The sequence below is a fragment of the Salvelinus fontinalis genome, chromosome 34, assembly GCF_029448725.1.
Source record: "Salvelinus fontinalis isolate EN_2023a chromosome 34, ASM2944872v1, whole genome shotgun sequence".
Lineage (NCBI taxonomy): Eukaryota > Metazoa > Chordata > Actinopteri > Salmoniformes > Salmonidae > Salvelinus > Salvelinus fontinalis.
Window position 1 is genome coordinate 15,916,779 of NC_074698.1, and position 17,201 is coordinate 15,933,979.

At 43.1% G+C, this 17,201-nt stretch overlaps 1 protein-coding gene across 1 annotated transcript in view; it reads right to left on the reverse strand.

Moving 5' to 3' along the window:
* Positions 1 to 390: 390 nt before the first annotated feature.
* The window catches only part of LOC129833283 (alpha-1,6-mannosylglycoprotein 6-beta-N-acetylglucosaminyltransferase B-like), an 81,494-nt gene continuing 64,683 nt past the window's right edge, over positions 391 to 17,201 (reverse strand). The window contains exons 10-18 of the mRNA XM_055897752.1: positions 15,499 to 15,632; positions 12,705 to 12,835; positions 11,872 to 11,877; positions 10,457 to 10,612; positions 10,212 to 10,358; positions 9,905 to 10,021; positions 5,503 to 5,577; positions 1,669 to 1,940; positions 391 to 1,351 (exon numbers count right to left, since the gene is read on the reverse strand). Of these exons, the coding sequence (XP_055753727.1) occupies positions 1,153 to 1,351; positions 1,669 to 1,940; positions 5,503 to 5,577; positions 9,905 to 10,021; positions 10,212 to 10,358; positions 10,457 to 10,612; positions 11,872 to 11,877; positions 12,705 to 12,835; positions 15,499 to 15,632 (1,237 nt within the window). The 3' untranslated portion in view covers positions 391 to 1,152. The remainder of the gene's footprint in view (positions 1,352 to 1,668; positions 1,941 to 5,502; positions 5,578 to 9,904; positions 10,022 to 10,211; positions 10,359 to 10,456; positions 10,613 to 11,871; positions 11,878 to 12,704; positions 12,836 to 15,498; positions 15,633 to 17,201) is intronic.

The following is a 17,201-nucleotide window of genomic DNA, read 5'->3' on the forward strand; positions in this document are numbered from 1 at the left end:
CTAGAGCCATGGATAAGCCAACACTACTCTCCGTCCCAACAGAACTCACTCTGAGATCTGCACCATCTAAATGCAGCCTTCCACCCACTCTGGCAACCTTCTCACGAATTGTCTGTGGGTATTTAGGCACCACTCCATGAACTAAATGAGTCCAAGCCAACAGTGCCTGCAGAGAAATCACCAACTCTGAAAGAAGTCATTAGAACATTCTCTTCCATTTGGCTTTGTGAAATTGACCAAAAAAGATGGATGACAGCTTTACACTCAATTGCTTTTCTAAATCTACAGACTCATGCATGTCTCAAGACGTAACCTGACTCTTAAACTTGTTTTAGAGGTGAAGAGTTGTACCAGAGAAGAGTTGTGAAAGAGAAGAGTTGTACCAGAATGTTTCAATTGTCTTTTTTATTAATCAACACTTGTATGTACAAATATACTAATGTATGAGACATGGAAAATATTACATCTATTAGTGCATCTACTGTACAAATATCCCAACTGCAATATGATCAAAGTATTTCACAGAACATTACATTCCATACAGTATCTGCATGTCACTTGAAGCAATGCAGATATTAGCAACTATAGCATTGCAATACAATTATCAGGGATATCATTTTGAATCCCCTCATTTCTGTGTTCCTCATAACTCCATCCCCCTAACATTCCTGTTGTTGGACCCAATGTAGTCCATAAAGACTATTGTAAAACTTTCACCTTATAGCAGCGTCATCACTTTAGCAGGGTACAGTACAATCATGCATTTCCCTGAGATGCATTATGTCAGCCACACGTCTTGTTTGGCAGCCATTTTGTGGGTTTGGCGACTGGGTATTCTAGTAATTTCAGAATTGCCAAAGCACTGAGCTTCCGATCAGAGCAGCAGGTAGGGAGTCTCCTTTGTCTCACTTTAACATTATCCAGTTCCGTGAAGCATTCCACCCTGTGCTATAATGATACCAGCAGTGATCTTTTGTACACCTGCTCCTCTACCCCATGGCGACCGACCCTACTGGTTCCTCTGTGTCACCCACAGTGACCTCCAGCAGGGCTATCCTCCTCAGTGTCCCTCCCACCTATAGAAAGGGCCCCTGGGATGGCCAAGGCTGAGGGAGGGGTGTCAGGTCATCTTCCCCCAGGTGCTGGTCACAGTCATAAGCAGTCCCTGCACAGCGCCACCTGGCCCTTACGGTAGTCCCTGCAGGGACAGAGGCGGTGGTACTTGGTGTTGGCCCCGGCACAGCTGAACAGCAGAGGGTCTTTCTGGAGGCCACACTCACTATTCTCCACTGAGAAGGCTGGGAAGATGTGGTTGATCTCAGCCTCCACCCCCTCACACTGCACCTCCAGCCTGGGCGGAGACACCAGACAGACATTTCTTTATATATCATTATTCATATTAAGTCATGTGATTTACATTATAATCAATGTTTAAAAAAAGGCTTCATAAATGGCTATCAATATCATTACACCAAAGCACATTGGGTAGTGCATTAGATTGAGGGAGGATATTCAGAAGAATTTAAGATGCTCATATTCATTGTTTGTTTCCTCAGTGATCATGCTGTATAACAGAATTTGCTGAACGTTATATTACAAGATGAATGTTGTGTAACAGATGGTGGTGTGATCACATGGTGGTGAAGGGAGGCAGCAGCAGTAGCTCACCCGCTGAAGGCCTCTTTGATATTGATGAAGCGGTAGAAGGCGGGCTCACAGATCAGGCCTGCGCTCTGGCACGCATCTATACATGACTGGCCCTCCAGGGAGGCCAGCAGCCTCAGGGCGCTAAGCGGGGGCCAGGAGGGGGGAGTGCTGATGTTGGAGGCCCAGGCCAGGGCACTGGAGTTGGGCAGCAGGACAAAGGGGCTGGGGGGGCTGCCTGGCCAACTGCTGGAGGCATTTGCTGAGGGAAATGGAGCTTCGGGTGCACAGAATTCCTGCCGAGTACAATACAACAGAATAACTACACAATCTGGCTATTCAGCATTACATTCATCAGTCAATTCTACTGTAGCCTACATTCAGCATTGAAGTGGCAGGTAGCCTAGTGGTTAAAGCGTTGAGCCAGTAACCAAAAGGTCGTAACCAAAATACCCAAGCCGAAAAGGTGAAAAATCTGTCGGTGCCGTTGAGCAAGGCTTAACCCTAATTTGCTCCAGGTGGGTTGTACTAATATGACTGACCCTGTAAAACAACACATTTCACTGCACCTGTGTGTGACAGTATATATACATATTTTTAATTAATTCAGCTGTGAACTATACATTAATTTATTAGCTATACATTCTGATGGGTTCTGATTTAGACAGAATAATAAAAGCAGCATCACCATAGCTCTTATGACATACACATCGCCTTCCAGCCTCCTGGAATAATATGAATATACAGTACGAGTCAAAGTTTGGACACACCTACTCATTCAAGGGTTTATTTATTTTTACTATTCTCTACACAAGTAAAATAATAGTGAAGACATTAAAACAAGGAAATAACACATATGGAATCATGCAGTAAACAAATCACAAATCAAAATATATTTTATATTTGAGATTCTTCAAAGTAGCCACCCTTTGCCTTGACAGCTTCGAACACTATTGGCATTCTCTCAACCAGCTCATGAGGTAGTCACCTGGAATACATTTCAATTAACAGGTGTGCCTTGTTAATTTATGGAATTTCTTTCCTTCTTAATGCGTTTGAGTCAATCAGTTGTGTTGTGACAAGGTAGGAGTGGTATACAGAAGATAGCCCTATTTGGTAAAAGACCAAGTCCATATTATGGCAAGAACAGCTCAAATAAGCAAAGAGAAACGACAGTCCATCATTACTTTAAGACATGAAGGTCAGTCAATACGTAAAATTAATAACTTTTAAAGTTTCTTCAAGTGCAGTCGCAAAAAACAAAGCGCTATGATAAAACTGGCTCTCATGAGGACTACCACAGGAAAGGAAGACCCAGAGTTACCTCTGCTGCAGAGGATAAGTTCCTTAGAGTTAACTGCACCTCAGATTGCAGCCCAAATAAATGCTTCAGCGTTCAAGTAACAGACACATCGACAACTGTTCAGAGGAGACTGCGTGAATCAGGGCATTGTCGAATTGCTGCAAAGAAACCACTACCAAAGGACACCAATAAGAAAAAGCGGCTTGCTTTGGCCAAGAAACACGAGCAATGGACATTAGACTGGTGCAAATCTGGCCTTTGGTCTGATGAGTCCAAATTTGCGATTTTTGTTTCCAGCCACCATGTCTTTGTGAGGCACAGAGTAGGTGAACGGATGATCTCTGCATGTTTGGTTCCCACCGTGAAGCATGGAGGAGGAGGTGTGATGGTGCTTTGCTGGTGACACTGTCTGTGATTTATTTTGAATTCAAGGCACACTTAACCTGCATGGCTACCAAAGCATTCTGCAGTTCTCCCACTTAAAAAGATGAAAGAGGCCTGTAATTTTCATCATAGGTACACTTCAACTATGACAGACAAAATGAGAAAGAAAAATCCAGAAAATCACATTGTAGGATTTTTTATTAATTTAATTTATTTAATTTATTTGCAAATGATGGTGCATTTTTCAGCATCAGACCAATGCCTATTTTCAATTAAAATTTAAAGGTTTTTTCTATTTAAATTCCAAGGTTTTTACACTGGAAGGTGATTATGCAACATTATTATACAACATAATTAAGCAATAAGGCCCGGGGGGATGTGGTATATGGCCAATATACCACGGCTAAGGGCTGTTCAACATCTCAACCACTATTTGTATCAGTTTGAATCATTTTCAATGGGTGCTTTTAGTTTGAAGGTGAACCGCAAATTCCACTATTGTGGCTAGCTTCACACAGGTGCGCGCGACAGAGTTGAAAAATATCCAACACATGGCAGAGTTGTTAGTTTGGCACTGTGTAAGAGTGTACTGGAATGTATTATGGATATTAAACTGATGAGTTTCTCCGATGTTAGCAAGCATGCATTTGCACCGCTCACATATTCTTTCAGAAATGCTACAAAAAGGTAGCATCTTTGGCACTTAACGGACAGAAATGAGCACGTGAGAGGATAAATTATAAATTGACAAAAAACTGTTACACCTACACATTCAGTCAATCTGGCATTTTTAAAATCCCGATGGTCGCTTTAGTCTCGTTTTAATCGACGTCTAGAATTTTAGCTAGGTAGGCACAAGAAATACTCTGCTATGTGGTTCTCAGTAACGGCTCATGACAAGAGGCAGGGAGTGTGTTGAGTACCTCCAATCAAGTTGATTTGCGAATTTTCATTGAGATTGGTGTCATATTGGCTTAGATATGATGGGAGGAAGATTTGAATTTAACACTGAACTATCGTCATGTCTATAATACAGTTATACCACCAATAATCAAATGAGTTTCAGGCAGGAATCAACCCTGGGAGAGCACCTCCCCCAGTTGGGCCTATTCATAAGGAACAGGTCATAATATTTCTGCGACATCTTCCTCTGACCCCCAGCCCGGTTTATTAAACAGGCTCCCAGCGCCCTGCTGCAATAACCAGGCCTCCTCCACTCCACCACACCACGGCCCCCAGGCCCTGGGCTACTGCTCAACAGGAAAACAGGGCGAGCTGTGTGTCATGAGAAAGCAGTATAAAAATTCTAAATAAAGAATCCGTGAGGATCATGGGGGTCAGTGCTGCCCACGGAGGAGGATAGAAGGGTTGTCACTGATTGGGAGTCTGGGCTCGTACATGCCAGGCGGGCAGTCTCAGTCAGTCACAGCCCACTGAGCACACAACTCTGTGTGTGATGGACAGATGGGGGAGTGGATCAGAGCTGGGCATAGGCCACCCTATTTCCCCTTTTCTCCCACTGCCACGGCCTTAACCAGACTGGCAGACAGGCCCCTCTGTGCACCGCACAAATCATCTCAGCATGATGAACGTACTGGAGCATGACAATGTGTGTAATTGTGCAAAGAAATATTAAAAGGCTTTTAGTGTGTGTGTGGTTGTGTGCGTGGACGTGTTTAACTATACTTGAGGGAAGCAGAAGCCCCCACAAGAATAGTAAATGAACAAACCTTTGACCAACTGGGGACATTATGTTAGTCCCCACAAGGTCAAATGCTATTTCTAGGTGGTTTAGGGTTAAGTTTAGAATTAGTGTTAGGATTAGAATTAGGTCCAGGGTTAGTTTTAGGGTTAGGGAAAAGAAGATTTTCAATGGACTGAATTGTGTGTCCCCACAAGGTTAGTTAAACAGGACTGTGTGTGTGTGTGTGTGTGTGTGTGTGTGTGTGTGTGTGTGTGTGTGTGTGTGTGTGTGTGTGTGTGTGTGTGTGTGTGTGTGTGTGTGTGTGTGTGTGTGTGTGTGTGTGTGTGTGTGTGTGTGTGTAAATTAGCTCTTTAATATGTATACAGTACCGTGTGACTTCATCTTGCCTGTGCATAAATAAATGTGGATGAGGTCGGCTGCACCATCTCCGGGGTAATGGAGGCCGGTGTATGCAACACAAACCCACCTGGTTCTGGATGTAAGCATGCACTCTCTCCAGCATCCCCTCACAGGTGTACTCATAGGGCAGATATGGCTCCACCTGCAGAAAGGAAATCATACACCGTCACACACCATCGGCTTCAGACCTCCAACACCACAGATATAATAGTACTGAAACGGTTTACCGTTAATCAAAGCTGACATATTCATTAAGGTAATTGTGAACGGCTTCATTATGAGCTGCTTCATATTATAATCAATGACCTCCTACATCACAGGTGACAGCCTTTGACTTGATTTCATTACTCTATTAACATTGACTACATCAATATGACAAACAATGGATTAAGCTGACAATCGATCACAGGTTATGTACGAGCTGCTAAACCGAATGTCTGAATCTTTTTAACAACTCACTGGAGGATGTGATGACCATCCCACTTTTGACCTTTACCAGATCATGTGAAAACTTCCTCCAGAGCTGGCATATTTCAGTGTTACAGGTTAGAACGTATGTTACATACACAACAGATGCTGTGACACTGCGGTGAAAACAGCACATTGAAGGCATTTCTTTTTAATGCAGCAGTAAACATATGTTGGTCATCAGTGTGAAAGGATGAAGTCTGCAGGCCAATGCTTTCTATTTTGCTGTTATCCAAAGCCTATTTGGGTTAGATTACATAAATAATTATGATACATGTTGGAGTGGGAAATGTTCAAATCAGTGTGATGGTACTGTAGTCCCATTCCACATCACCTAACCTAAGATGTCTGTGCCATTTAAAAGAGATCTCATTGTTTACCATCAGGCCTCTCAGAGGCACTTGGGCTTTTAAACTGATAAATGGTTCCTTTTAGCATTCACTTCCCTTTAACGCTCACTTACTTGTTTATTTCATCTGAGTTTAATGAAATGTATCTGGCACCTCATCAGCTATTCCAGAATGCAATTTGCCTTTTGGGCATCTTTATATAATGGAATGAAAAGGAACAGGAAAGTAACTGCTCTCCATGGAGTCTGAATTGAATTCAGCTTTAGAATACATGTACATCTCTAAACCGACCGCATTTCCTGCATACATACTCATCATATCTGACCAGTATACCTGATTACAATATCACCCGTGGTGTAAAGTACTTAAGTAAAAATCCTAGAAAGTACTACTTAAGTCGTTTTTTGTGGAGTATCTGTACTTTAATTTACTATTTATATTTTTGACAATTTTTACTTCACTACTTTCCTAAAGAAAATAATGTACTTTTTACTCCATACATTTTCCCTGACACCCAGAAGTACGAGTTACATTTCGAATGCTTAGCAGGTCAGAAAGATTTGCCAATTCACACATTTATCACGAAAACAACCTTGATTATCCCTACTGCTTCTGCTTCACTAAACACAAATGCTTTGTTAGTGAATTATTTCTAAGTGTTGAGGTGTGCCCCTGGCTATCCGTAAAATAATAAAACAAGAAAATCATGCCATCTGGTTTGCTTAACATAAGGAATGTGAAATGATTTATAAGTATAATTAAAATCAAATCCTTTTAGACTTTTACTGGGTGAATTTCCCTTTTACTATAGTCATTTTCTATGAAATTATCTTTACTTTTACTCAAGTATGACAATTGGGTTCCTTTTACACCAGTGAATATCACAGGGATCAGTATTGTTGTTCACCCACATAGGATCAAAGAGGGGACATGTTTTTCTTCACCTTCAGTGTGTACTGTATAGTACAGTGCATTTGGAAAGTATACAGACCCCTTGACTTTTTCCTCATTGTGTTACAGCCTTATTCTAAAATGTATTACATTGATTTTCCCCTAATCAATCTAAACACAATACCCCATAATGACAAATCAAAAACAGATTTTTAGACATGTTTGCAAATGTATAAACATTTTTTGGAAATATTACATTTACATAAGTATTCAGACCCTTTTTTACTCAGTACTTTGTTGAAGCACCTTTGGCAGTGATTACAGCCTTCAGTCTTCTTGGGTATGACGCTACAAGCTTGGCACACCTGTATTTGGGGAGTTTCTCCCATTCTTCTCTGCAAATCCTCTCAAGCTCTGTCAGGTTGGATGGGGAGCATCGCTGCACAGCTATTTTCAGGTCTCTCCAGAGATTTTTGATCGGGTTCATGTCCGGGCTCTGGCTGGGCCACTCAAGGACATTCAGAGATGTGTCCCGAAGCCACTCCTGCGTTGTCTTGGCTGTGTGCTTAGGGTTGTTGTACTGTTGGAAGGTGAACCTTCGCCCCCAGTCTGAAGGTCCTGAGGGCTTTAGAGCAGGTTTTCATCAAGGATCTCTCTGTACTTTTCTCCATTCATCTTTCCCTCGATCCTGACTAGTCTCCCAGTCCCTGCTGCTGAAAAACATCCCCACATCATGATGTTGCCACCACAATGCTTCACCATAGGGATGGTGCCAGGTTTCCTCCAGACGTGACGTTTGGAATTCAGGCCAAATAGTTCTATCTTGGTTTCATCAGACCAGATAATCTTGTTTCTCATGGTCTGAGAGTCCTTTAGGTGCCTTTTGGCAAACTCTAAGCGGGCTGTCATGTGCCTTTTACTGAGGAGTGGCTTCCGTCTGGCCACTCTACCGCAAAGGCCTGATTGGTGGAGCGCTCCAGAGATGGTTGACCACTGTGTTCTTGGGGACCTTCAATGCTACATAATTTTTTTGGTATCCTTCCCCAGATCTGTGCCTCGACACAATCCTGTCTCGGAGCTCTACGGACAATTCCTTCGACCTCATGGCTTGATTTTTGCTATGACTTGCACTGTCAACTGTGGGACCTTACTATATATTAACAGGTTTGTGCCTTTCCAAATCATGTCCAATCAATTTAATTTGCCACAGGTGGACTCCAATCAAGTTGTAGAAACATCAAGGATGATCAATGGAAACAGGATGCACCTGAGCTCAATTTCGAGTCTCATAGCAAAGGGTCTGAATACTTATGTGATATGTTTTTATTTGTATAAAACTTGCTAACATAAAAACCTGTTTTCACTTTGTCATTATGGGGTATTGTGTGTAGATTGATGAGGAAACTAACTTATTTTATCATTTTAGAATAAGGCTGTAATGTAACAAAATGTGGAAAAAGTCAAGGGGTCAAGGGGCCTCCCGAGTGGTGCAAAGGTCTAAAGCACTGCATCGCAGTGCTTGCGGCGTCACTACAGACCCAGGTTAGATCCTAGGCTGTATCACAACCAGCCGTGAACGGGAGTCCCATAGGGCGGCGCACAATTGTCCCAGCGTCGTCCAGGTTAGGGGAGGGTTTGGCCGGGGGGAGCTTTACTTTGCACATTGCACTCTAGTGACTTCTTGTGGTGGGCCAGGTGCCTACAGCCTGACTTCAGTCATCAGTTGAACGGTGTTTCCTCCAACACATTGGTGTGGCTGGCGTCCCGGTTAAGTGGGCGGGTGTTAAGGAGCGTGATTATGCAGGTCATGATTCGCCTCTCCCGAGCTCGTTGAGGAGTTGCAGCGATGAGACAAGATCGTAATGGGATATGACGAAAAAAGTGGGGTAAAAAAAATTATATTACAAAAATGTAAAAATCAAGGGGTCTGAATGCTTTCTGAATGCACTGTATATCAACATAATGAGAAGTGCTTGTGTCCTGTATTATTTAGTTGTTTTGTTTTCCTCCTGCCCCTCTCCTCCACTCCTACCCATTACATGCACGTGTTCTACCATAGCATTTCATCAAGTGGATGCTCCGTTTTGGTTCCCTCCGCAGCAAGTCTGGGCTAAATTTAACCTGCCATTATTCCCCGCTTGTTGGGGGATCGATTGGCCGTACCTTGCATGTTGGCCTGGCGACAGATTGAGCACAGCATGATAGATTAATATCATCTCCAGTAGACAATGGTTAGTGCCTGGAGAAGACAGTATGGGCCCTCTGGAAGACTGCCATACTAACCCAGGTGTCTGCTGCCCAGTTTACCTACTAAGCAACTCCATCTCTGAGGCAATTAGGACTAAAGTCCTTGGAAGGAGCCAGCTATGCAGTTTGCAGTTACACTGGATCCTGTGATTAACAGCTCAATTAGCAATGTGAAAGAGAAGTGGGTCACAACTGGAAATACAGTCTGTGGGAGAGGAGATTATATACCTCCACGGCACCATTAATCATATGCGTAGGTACTGTCAATACTCAAGACTTTCTTTAACATGAGATGCAGTGAAGATAATACATCTGAAAGGTCATTTGTCTCTGAACAGCCACGCTTATCTCTGTGAAATCATGTGGTCCTCTGTAGCCAGGATAGTGGGTTTGATTCCCGGGACCATCCATACTTAAAATGTATGCACACATGACTGTAAGTCGCTTTGGATAAAAGCGTCTGCTAAATGGCATATATTAATTTATCATCTCAAGTGAAATTAGCATACTAACCTTGGTCCTCATGATGTCACGTATGGCAGACTCAAACTCTTGGGAGTTGTTAAAATCCACCGTGATGACATGTGGCCTGCCTATATACTGCTCAGCATAGGGATGCTGTGAGGAGACCTGATGGAGGAATTAACACAATACTATATCAGTCAATACAGTCTCCATCCAGACAATACATGGACACAGCCACGAGCAGAAAAGCACACGAGTCAGGTTGAGGCCTACCTTGCACTAATTCACTGACTAACATTCATTTTCTCGACAGTATGGAGACAGTCCACTGACACCACAGAGACAACCCGCTCACCTGTCTGGAAGTGGGCTTCCCTCTGAAGAACTCATGGTTGAGGGAACTGTGGGACGGCTTAAACTTGGGCTGCAGGAAGATGCAGCCGTTGGCTATGGCCTCTAAAGGGGCTGGCCCTTCGTATGGGAAGCCAAACCCAATGAAGAGCTTGTTTGAGAGAGGAAAAGAAAAAGATGAACCAAATTGCTGCTGTTTACTGGCAACTTGAAGTATATTATATAAGAAGGTATTGAAACCCTCCATACCTTGGCCTTTCTGAGCAGCTGTTGCAGCTCTTGTTGGGGCAGCAGGCCGTGGTTTTTGACAAAAGCAGGAACCTCTGGGGGGCGCTGTGTCTCATAATAGACAGTCCCATGGATATCCATGTAGCGGTGCAGAATGGCCAGGAACCTTTCCTTACCCTATGGGTCAATGGAACAAATGGTTAGGACAGACTGGCCACACAGACTGGCCACACTATCTATCCACCCCAAATATGCAGAATGTTACTCTTTTTTTTAACCAATTCTGTATGAGTTCAAAGTTCTTCTCAAACATAAAGTTATGTTCAGTGTGTTGGTTGCAGGCATAACCAAGACAGGGGCAAACATGTTATTCATGACATTGGCTGTCAGCCTCTTCCACTTAGAGATTCCTCCATATTATCTGTGTCACCCTCCTGAGACTGAAGAGCAAAGAAGAATGTGCTCAACCTAAGACTACAGTAGCATGGAGGTCATCTCTCAGAAGAGTTAAAACCCCTTGACTGATCGGCCTCTCACCCTGGAGAGCTTCTGATTGGTGCAGGGCAGTGTGGACAGAAGCCTGTATGACTGACTGTTACTAGGATTAGTGGGGTGGCTACTGTAGCCTCTGGTGCATACAGACATAGCCAATTAGAGGGGTGATCTGATTTCCTACACCAAGCAACAGCAGCACCAGGGCAAATGACACGATAATGTCATAGAGTGTGAAGAGTAAGCATGGGTTTCACCTTGGCTACAGCAGCACACCGCTCACTGATCATAGACATGTATTGGGTAAGCATGATTTACATATAGTAGTGAGAATGTTGTATTGCTTCAAATCTTCAGTGGCATACTTAGCCTAACATAGAACATCTGTACTGAACACAATATAAATAAATATGTATGAGCTCTCCCTCTGTAGACTAAGAACCCTTCCAGTTGTAAATAGAACCACTGATGTCATTGCAGATACTCCATATAAAAGAGCACACAAAGTAAAACTATCATTAGTAGAGAGCTGACATTCTGAGTATTGATTAAAACTCCACCTTTTGTATTTTCCTAAACCTGTTCTAGGGCAGCAGTTTATTGGTCTGACAGGGGGATGACAGATGCAGATAGACCAGGATCAACGCAACCCTCAGGCCTTTTTATAAAAACGCCAGTATCTTTATGGTAGATAGATGATTCACCTGAAACATCTTTCTGTGTCTGAAGAGCTAAAGCTGCTGACTCATTTCAAAATCATTTTTGTTAACTGTCTGGCACATGTAATGGAACATTAACGCATTCATTGTGCATGAACAGTATCAATCTCTATAAAAGGAATCTGCAGAGAAACCAAACACCAGGGACAGTCCGTACTATGTAAAACAACGTTTCAGAGGGTGTTCAAAACGTCAAACATTGACAGGAAGTGCAGGTATACTTACTTGGAGCTGGAGATGATCCATCAACATGGCATGAGAGCAGAATAGGAGGAAACCATGTGGGAAGGAGAAAAGACGAGAGTGAGTGAGTGGGAGAGATAAAATGATAGTCATTTTGTCTCCTTGTGGACATACAGCTGTAGTACAACACATAGCTGACAAGCATGTGAACCGGAGAGCTGAGGATGATGCCAGAAGCAGTGAGGGGTAGTCAGTGTCGAGGGAGAGCCAGACACAGATGGCATTCATACTCATAAATATGATATCTTATCATATTATACCTCGCACACCGTACCTCAAACTGCTCAGAGTGAGGGGGAATTCAATAGAGAGTAGAGAGTGAGAGAATAAATGCAGCTGATTCAACCACGGGGAGGCGGCCAGACACATCAATAAGTGATGCCTTTTTCCTGTAGCTTGGAGAAAGAATTTACGCTAAACAAAAACAATTGCCACTTCCACAACACTCACACCTCTCTGGGCGTACATATATATACCTAGTGGATTGAAGTGTCATGCTTGGCAGATAGGAGAGAATAACTTAGGCATGTTTCAGCTTGTCTCTGGGAGTGGGGTGCACTCCATTTAACACATCATGACAGAATACACTGCAGAGTATAACAGACTGCTGACTGTAAATATGTTGAGACGCCACCTCAACTGGACTGCACATCTTAGTAGGGAAAAAGTCATTTGTTTGTTGATATCTTGTAAACAGGAGCAGGTGATACGCCCATTGGGGTGTCAGTCAAATGCACTCTCAGCAATATGGTTTTCTTTGCTTGATTTGTGACATTAGTGGTGTAGAAATTGAACATTAATATCCATATGATCACCTTCCACATGCTGGCCTCTTTGCCGTACACCACTGCCATGCTGTCCACCTTGTTCCTCTGGATGCTCAGCCTCTCTGTGTTGTTCAGCTCCTCAGCCACAAAACCCATGAAGGAGTTGTCTGGAGTGTGTGCTGTGAGGGACAAACATAGCAAAGGGTCACGCTCAATAACTCATAGTCAATGTAACGACGTGCTCTGAGAGTCGGGAAGCAAGTTCAGGGAGTAAGTGTTTTAATAAAATAAACGGAACATAATACAAAACAAGATACACTAACAGCACACATACATGAAATAGAAACAATGACGCCTGGGGAAGGAACCAAAGGGAGTGATATACAGTTGAAGTAGGACGTTTACATAAGGTTGGAGTCATAAAATTCGTTTTTCAACCACTCCACAAATTTCTTGTTAACAAACTATAGTTTTGGCAAGTCAGTTAGGACATCTACTTTGTGCATGACACAAGTAATTCTTCCAACAATTACTTACAGACATATTATTTCACTTATAATTAATTGTATCACAATTCCACTGGGTCAGAAGTTTACATACACTAAGTTGACTGTGCCTTTAAACAGCTTGGAAAATTCCATAAAATGATGTCATGGCTTTAGAAGCTTCTGATAGGCTAATTGACATCATTTGAGTCAATAGGAGGTGTACCTGTGGATGTATATCAAGGCCTACCTTCAAACTCAGTGCCTCTTTGCTTGACATCATAGGAAAATCAAAAGAAATCAGCCCCAAAAAATTGTAGACCTCCACAATTCTGGTTCATCCTCGGGAGCAATTTCCAAACGCCTGAAGGTACCACGTTCATCTGTGCAAACAATTGTACACAAGTATAAACACCATGGGACCACGCAGCCGTCATACCGCTCAGGAAGGAGACGCGTTCTGTCTCTTAGAGATGAACGTACTTTATTGCGATAAGTGCAAATCAATCCCAGAAAAACAGCAAAGGACCGTGTGAAGATGCTGGAGGAAACAGGTACAAAAGTATCTATATCCACACTAAAACGAGTCCTAAATCGACATTACCTGAAGGCCGCTCAGCAAGGAAGAAGCCACTGCTCCAAAACCGCCATTAAAAAGCCAGACTATGGTTTGCAACTGCACATGGGGACAAAGATCATACCTTTTGGAGAAATGTCCTCTGGTCTGATGAAACAAAAATAGAACTGTTTGGCCATAATGACCATCGTTATGTTTGGAGGAAAAAGGGGGACGCTTGCAAGCCGAACACCATCCCAACCGTGAAGCACGGGGGTGGCAGCATCAATGTTGTGGGGGTGCTTTGCTGCAGGAGGGACTGGTGCACTTCACAAAATAGATGGCATCATGAGGAAGTAAAATTATGTGGATATATTGAAGCAACATCTCAAGACATCAGTCAGGAAGTTAAAGCTTGGTCGCAAATGGGTCTTCCAAATGGACAATGACCCCAAGCATACTTCCAAAGTTGTGGCAAAATGGCTTAAGGACAACAAAGTCAAGGTATTGGAGTGGCCATCACAAAGCCCTGACCTCAATCCTATAGAAAATGTGTGGGAAGAACTGAAAAAGCGTACGCGAGCAAGGAGGCCTACAAACCTGACTCAGTTACACCAGCTCTGTCAGGAGGAATGGGCCAAAATTCACCCAACTTATTGTGGGAAGTTTGTGGAAGGCTACCTGAAACGTTTGACCCAAGTTAAACAATTTAAAGGCAATGCTACCAAATACTAATTGAGTGTATGTAAACTTCTGACCCACTGGGAATGTGCTGAAATAAATCTCTCTACTATTATTCTGACATTTCACATTCTTTACATAAATTTGTGATCCTAACTGACCTAAAACAGGAATTTTTTTAGGATTAAATGTCAGGAATTGTGAAAAAACTGAGTTTAAATGTATTTGGCTAAGGTGTATGTAAACTTCCAACTTCAACTGTATATAGGGCAGGTAATCGAGGAAGTGATGGAGTCCAGGTGAGTCTGAAGACCCGCAGGTGCGGGTAAGGATGGTGACAGGTGTGCGCCATAACGAGCAGCCTGGTGCCCTAGAGGCTGGAAAGGATGCACACGGGACAGTCAAACACTAAACTAAATATTGACATTCAGTTTCAGATGAAAGTTAGCAGCATGTTGAGTAAGTTGTAGGAATAAAGAGACAGTGGTTAAAGGAATAGATTGGGCGAGCTGGGACCACATCACCTAAGAGAAGGACAGTGGTCACTCCATAAACCAGGAAACAAAGCAAGGCCTGAGTATTCCCAGTACACATGAAAAACAAAAAACCATGAGAATCATATATTCATAACATGTTCCGATTTCAAACCCAATATGAGTGTGGCTTGCAATTACAATGTGTATTTCCAAAACAGCAGTACTTCCACAGAAGCTATGCACACTGAGTTAATTGGAAGAGCACAAACACAGCTGAAGTCTCCTCTCCTTCCACTGATCCCAGCTGGATGTCTGAGCTCTGCGTGCGTGCCAGTGAGAACCTATGGTGCTAAGTTCTAGTGTCTAGCTCTAGGCATCTGTTTGGCCACAACTGCTGTTACCCTCCCAGGCTCCTCCTCGTCTCTCTGCCCCTGAGCTTCCACTGTGAGAGGCCAGAGGCCTACCTACACAAGCGCCCCACAACATGTGCCCCCACACACACTCCATAAGCCAAACCTCCACTAAAATCCATATTACCCTTTCCCACTTTCTCTCTTTCTGAGGTTGATACCTGATAAACAAGCGCAACCCCATTCCCCTCACATCCAGTGTCAGAAGAGAGATTATGCTCAGAGTTCACTCACGGAACATGGTCATGTACTGCCTGCAGTTGAGGTTCCAGTAGCCCCAGTTGGTCCTGTAACCGTGCAGGGTGGCGTAGTCCTCATGGTTGTATGCCGGCTCTGTGCCAAATGTGTCAATCACACGGATGTGGCACCTGAGAGACAGAGGAAAGAGATGGGAGAATGAATGGGTTCTGTATGTCAAAATAGCGGAACATAGATAGACATTGCCTCCTGTTGCGATGATAGAATATTTATCTGGTAAAAGCCCATGTCTAACAAGCAGTGGTATGGGGACCAAGCCCTAGAAACTTGAACCGTAAAGCAGTCAAAGGTGATGGATGTCACCGTGCCTCTCCTCTCCCTCAGTGTGCTGGGCTCAGCCTGCCCTCCAGGTGAGGGGAAATTGACTTTAAATCACACGCTGCTAGGCCACTACACACCACAGGGGAGATAAATGGAGAGCTCTTACTCACAACAATGTAACCACGTCTAGACACCGCAAGGATACCTCCCTTCTTTGGTGGGTGGGGCATAATGTGTGAGGGGCTTCTTCCTAATAGTCAGAAAAGGCTTCCTTTCCTTGTGTATGACCACTTACTGTACCTGACAGGATTGAATAAGAGAGAGACATTTTGACAGCAGCACTACTAACATATACTACTTTGATTGTATCCTTTTAGTAGCAACGGTCATCGAAATTGTTAAAAGGTTTTAAAAATAATTATAATAAAATGCAACAGTTGGACATTTACAGTGGAAGCTGCTGAGGAGAGGAGGGCTCATAATAATGGCTGGAACAGAGCAAATGGAATGGCATCAAACACTTTGGAAACCGCTCCAGCCATTACCACGTGGTCATCCTCCCCTATTAAGGTGCCACCAACCTCCTGTGTTGGACAATGGATGAAGATACTCCAAACTTTTAACATTTTTATAATCCATCAGATATTGACTGAATTATTGCACATAAGTTTTACGGACAAATAATGAATCGAGTTCAGGGATTTTGGTGGGAATTCAGGTTTTCAATTTACTTTTATACATTTCATGTACTCATATTTTGAGTTAAATAAAGAAACATATGTGCCTATTTGTATATATATATACACTGAACAAAAATATAAACGCAACATGCAACAATTTCAAAGATTTGACTGGGTTACGGTTCATATAAAGAAATCAGTCAATAGAAATAAATTCATTAGGCCCTAATCTATGGATTTCACATGACTGGGAATACAGATATGCATCTGTTGGTCAAATATACCATAAAAAAGGTAGGGGTGTGGATCAGAAAACCACCATTTGCCTCATGCAGCGTGACACATCTCCTTCACATAGAGTTGATCAGGCTGTTGATTGTGGCCTGTGGAATGTTGTCCCACTCCTCTTCAATGGCTGGGGGAAGTTGCTGTATATTGGCGGGAACTGGAACACGCTGTTGTGCACGTTGATCCAGAGCATCCCAAACATGCTCAATGGGTGACATGTCTGGTGAGTATGCAGACCATGGAAGAACTGGGACATTTTCCAGAAAATGTGTAAAGATCCTTGTGACATGGGGCTGTGCATTATCATGCTGAAACATGAGAGGTGGATGAATGGCATGACAATGGGCCTCAGGATCTCGTCATGGTATCTCTGTCCATTCAAATCGCTATCAATAAAATGTAATTGTGTTCTTTGTACGTAGCTTATGCCTGCCCATCCTATAACCCCAC